The 4,906-nt window shown below is 38.2% G+C and overlaps 1 protein-coding gene across 1 annotated transcript; it reads left to right on the top strand.

Moving 5' to 3' along the window:
• Positions 1 to 270: 270 nt before the first annotated feature.
• LOC132608812 (FRIGIDA-like protein 4a) lies at positions 271 to 4,370 on the top strand. Its single transcript, XM_060322557.1, has 3 exons — positions 271 to 1,261; positions 2,939 to 3,114; positions 3,648 to 4,370. Exons 1-3 carry the CDS (start codon positions 373 to 375, stop codon positions 4,149 to 4,151), a joined length of 1,569 nt encoding a protein of 522 aa, XP_060178540.1. The 5' UTR covers positions 271 to 372; the 3' UTR covers positions 4,152 to 4,370.
• Positions 4,371 to 4,906: the final 536 nt, after the last annotated feature.

Raw genomic sequence — 4,906 nt, 5'->3', positions numbered from 1 at the left:
AGAGATAAAAAAGTAAAGACGTTGGTCAAATTAAAATAACTTTTAACCCAAACAAAAAAATGTTGAGGTCCCCACCTTCTTGTTTTTAGTTTATTTTAAACATTTTTTATTTTATTTTATCAAACATTCTGAAAAAGTTAAAAATAACTTATAAGCTAATCCATTTAAACAAGCTCTAAAAACACGCTTTTATTTTATTTATAATTTTTTAAAGTGGACCAAGTAATATGGGACAAAAGCACCCAACCTGTTTCCCTTAACCTTAAACTTTATGAATCATCAGCCACCAAACCCCAAAACTTTGTCCCCTTCCCCCAAATTCCCCAATTCCCCTCTCAAATTAGGGTTTCCAATTTCCTCTCCACCAAAATTATGGGTTCTCTCGCCGATCCGGGCGAACTGGACTCGGTGTCACCACCACCGAGTTTCGATGAGTTCCAACGACAAACATCCTTAATGACAAGTTGCACACTTTTATGGAAAGAACTCTCTGATCACTTCACTTCACTTGAACAAGACATCCTTAAAAAATCCGAATCTTTAAAGTCCAAAATCCAAACCCTAGATTCCCAAACCAAACAATCTCTCCAAGTTCTGGAACATCGTGAGACTTCAATGAATGAAACCCTCTCAATTGCTTTACAAAAAGTTGTTGAAAACAAGAAAGCTGCAATTTTAGCCTTAAATGATGGTTTAGAACAACCTGAAGTGGATGACAGTAATGGGTTGTTGTTAAAATTGAAGAGTTTTTGTGTTAAGATGGATTCAACAAGTTTTTGGAAGTTCTTGATTGTGAAAAAGAAAGATTTGGATTCTTTAAGGGTTGAAATACCTAAAGCTTTAGAAGAATGTGTGGATCCACCAAGATTTGTGTTGGAAACAATATCATCAGTGTTTCCAGAGGATAAAAGGGAAAATGAGAGGAATAATGATTTGGGGTGGGCTTGTGTGTTGATGTTGGAGTCATTGATACCAGTTATGATGGATCCTGTATTGGGTAATGAGAGGAAATTGGTGACACCAAGTGTGAAAGATAAGGCTAATGAGATAGCTGAGATATGGAAGAAGAGTTTGGATGAAAGAGGTGGGATTGAGAATGTTAAGACACCTGATGTGCATACTTTCTTGCAACATTTGGTCACTTTTGGTGTTGTGAAAGATGAGGATTTTGATTTGTATAGGAAACTTGTTGTTGGCTCTGCTTGGAGGAAACAGATGCCTAAATTGGCTATATCTCTTGGTCTTGGTGATAAAATGCCTGGTAAATTCTTGTGTTATGTTATACTATGTTGTTTATGTTGTTGTTTTGGGTTTGAAAAATAGGAGTAATATGTCTTCCATGGTCTTATGTTTTGCTGAAATGGATAAGTAGCTTGGAAGTAAGACAGTAAATTCTTGTTATTGTTGATCTGTTCTGATTTCTGGGGAATTTAAGTGTGCTTATGAGTAGGTTTGAAGTTGAAAAAGGTCTGGTTAATTTGGAAATTTAGCTTCTTAGTAGCTTTGAATTGAGTGACCATGTAGTGGGATATTATCATTTACCTTTTTGTTCTTTCATTTCCTGAGTTAGAGTTCGTTATGGGATGTTTTCTTGAAGCTTCATACTGGTATCGACTTTTGGTATTAGTAAATCTCACTATATAAGGGCCATTATTAGACAAGAGAAGTCGGTCTTTGCAAGGGAAATATTGTACTGCTGCTTGTTTGAATGGCAGAGCAGCTTCTGAGGGTGTCTCCTAGCTAAGTCATGGGATAAATGGTCTTTTGTTTTATGTTAATAATTTTTTTACCCGTTTTTGTGCTAATACGTTTTGCTAAACTGTTGTAATTTGAGAGCATTCTGCTTGTGTGGTGGACTTCACTGTGAACTGTATGAGATAGATCTTATCTTCAATATTAATGAGAGTCCCATTTGGTATTTAGTTGTCCCGTCCTGGCTGGCCATCTCCTTGTCTTGGAACTTCAATTGATGTGTTTGTGTTTGAGTTTGAATTCTGTATTTTCAAAATAAACATCTAAAACAAGTGAAGCTGTCTTAGCAGAGTTCACCTAGTGCTTTGAGGTCTCTCTTAAGTGACATGTTGTTAAAGGGAGTTGCGTTCTTGCCATGCTGAGTTTGAAATTTTTTAGCATTAAGACTTCAAAGCCTACTTATCCAGCTTCTTCTCCTTTGTCCTTCATTGCATTGTAAAAACATGCTTTCCTTTGCTGCTTCTGTGGAAGCACAGTGTCTATTCTTTTGGAAATTGGTAGGATAGATAGCCATTTGTTAAGTAGCCATTTGTTCTTTGGACTAGTTGATCTATTAGATTGGTTACAACGTTGGTTGCTTTTTTGATAATGTGTGCAGTTGTCGTGTCCTAGAACAGTATGCTACTTGAGTTAAATGCTTTAGTTTGCTTCACCATATTGAAAGTGCTTTTTAATTAGATGAATTTGGTTTGGTTTCTTATTGTGGAATCTTTAGAAACAAAATATATCTTTTGGATTGAGGCGTAGGTGATGAAAATGAACTGTGAAATGAGGCGAAGCAAAGAGGTGCTAGACTAGTCTCATGAGTTAAGGTTCTTTCTGTAGTTCTTTTTGTAAAGTATGGTGCATGAAATATTATTCCGTAGTCCTCCCTTTTTTGTATTAGACTGTGAAAGGAACACAATGAGAACATGTTGACAGCGGGATCTAAATCTAACCTTTCTGGGTTAATAATTTGTTGCTCATGTCCTTGAAACCTGCTTTTGGGATATCCAGTGCATCTCTCTTTTCTCTGATCTAGCTGCTTTCATATTTGTATGTCATCTTAATGGTTTTTGTTTGGCTGTAGGTATGTGTGGCTTACGGATTGTCACCGTACCTTATATATGCTTACAGTTTTCATTTTTGTCTATATTTCTCTAAGAAATGATTCTTGATATGTAATCTTCTGTTATTTTGTATGCAGAAATGATTGAAGAATTAATCAGCCGGGGACAGCAAGTTGATGCTGTACATTTCACTTATGAAGTTGGACTTGCAGATAAGTTCCCTCCTGTTCCCCTTCTGAAAGCTTTTCTAAAGGATGCGAAAAAAGCTGCTGCGGCAATACTGGAAGATCCAAATAATTCCGGGCGAGCTGCGGTATCATCCAATTCCTTTTCTCCTGTTCTTTATATCACTTCTAGCTTTACTGCATCTTGTTCAAAACTATTTTCCAGATTGTCTTGTCCTACAATAGTGGTAGTTGGCTATGTTTGTCTCTGTCTCTTTCTGCTATTCTCTCCCTGTCAACGATGCCATCAGGTTCAGTGATGGTGTTTTTTTTTAAAAAAAATAATAATTTGGTCCGCAGCTTCGCCAAGTTTTGCATGCTTCTGTTTGTGCTTGTTGAGACTAGAGGGTCTAGACATAGTCAGTCAAGTGTTGCCTAAGTGGTCGACATAATAATGGGAGAGATCTTAGCTTCTCTCGCACCATGTCTGTCCTGATATGCGACACATTAGATGCCATTGAGCTCTAAGCTCAAAGGTTGTTATGAAACTTTAATGCTGTTATGGTGTATGCCGTCCAGTACATTAAGTTTATTGCGACAAAAGAAGCATGAGGGTTATCTATAGAATGATAAGACACTATTTGTTATTCTAAATTACTTATTGCTTTTGCATGTTTAACAGCACTTTGCTGCCAAAAAAGAGCAATCGGCAATTCGTTCTGTTCTCAAGTGCATTGAAGAATACAAGCTTGAAGCTGAATTTCCACCAGACAACCTTAAGAAGCAACTTGAGCAGTTGGAGAAGCCGAGGAATAATGAGAAAAAGAGGTCACCAGCTGCTGTACCAGCAAATAAAAGAACGAGAGCGAGTAATAATGGTCCTATGCCTCCTGCTAAAGCAGGCCGTTCAACAAATGCCTATGTCTCATCTTTCCCTATTAGGTCTCCACCACACACCCAATACCCCGCTGCAGTTCCAGCATTTGTTAGGTCTCCACAACACACCCAATACCCCGCTGCGGTTCCAGCATATGCGGCCCCACCAGCCATCTACGGTAGCCGGAGCCCACCTTATCCTTACTCCCCAGAAGCTGCTCCATATCCAGGCACACCAGTGAACTACTCTCCATACGGAGGCTATGGCAATGGTATGGCCCCAGCTTACCAGCAAGCGTACTACCGATAGACATAACATGCTTCTAAACTGGTGACAACTGATATGATGACCCAATCTAAATTTCTTTTTATATGGCTTGTAATCAGTAATCACTAACCTTTAATGGTAGCTTTATGTGTGTGTTAATTCCTAATTCTGACTTTTATCCTGCTTTCTTGCTACGCAAAACAGCAGGTTGTATTTCTGATGTTAATTGAATGTGTAGTATTAGGTGGTTGTGAAAAGTAATCAATATGCTTAACAAATGACTATAAGGTAATAGCCGATGATGCTGAATTTATGCTGCGTCCTAAGGTTATTTATAGATGACATGAGATCGGTTGTTTGCAATTGTGCGTCGTTCTTTTGATCCGAGCAGTTGCATCATCGCTGTCCGATTATAATGTCCGATAACAAATAGTTTTGAGGTCTTGTCCTGTTAGTACATAGTTTCTCTGGTTGATAGATTGGTTTGTTTCTCTGGTGGATTGGTTTGTTATTGCCTTCTTTATTTGTTTTTTCAAGCTGATTTGCTAGTTGCCTTTCGAATCTTCAAAATCTATCTTGAACGCTATCCTGGATTGTAGCGTTTGTGAACTTTGTTTGATCATTGGTTACTCAGTTGATTAGTTTGATGTCCAACTCTAATGATTAGGTTGGTCTCTGCATTCCCATCGTAATTGCTTCGTTAGGGCAGAGTCGGACCCAGGATTTGAAGGCGACGGGGCACCACTAAAAGCAGATGCATGTTGGTCGAAGAGATGTTACGCAACACCGTTTTAAAA

This window comes from Lycium barbarum, chromosome 9 (assembly GCF_019175385.1).
Source record: "Lycium barbarum isolate Lr01 chromosome 9, ASM1917538v2, whole genome shotgun sequence".
In the NCBI taxonomy this organism is placed as follows: domain Eukaryota; kingdom Viridiplantae; phylum Streptophyta; class Magnoliopsida; order Solanales; family Solanaceae; genus Lycium; species Lycium barbarum.
The sequence above is the reverse complement of the archived record's forward strand: the minus strand, read 5'-3'. Positions and strand labels throughout refer to the sequence as shown.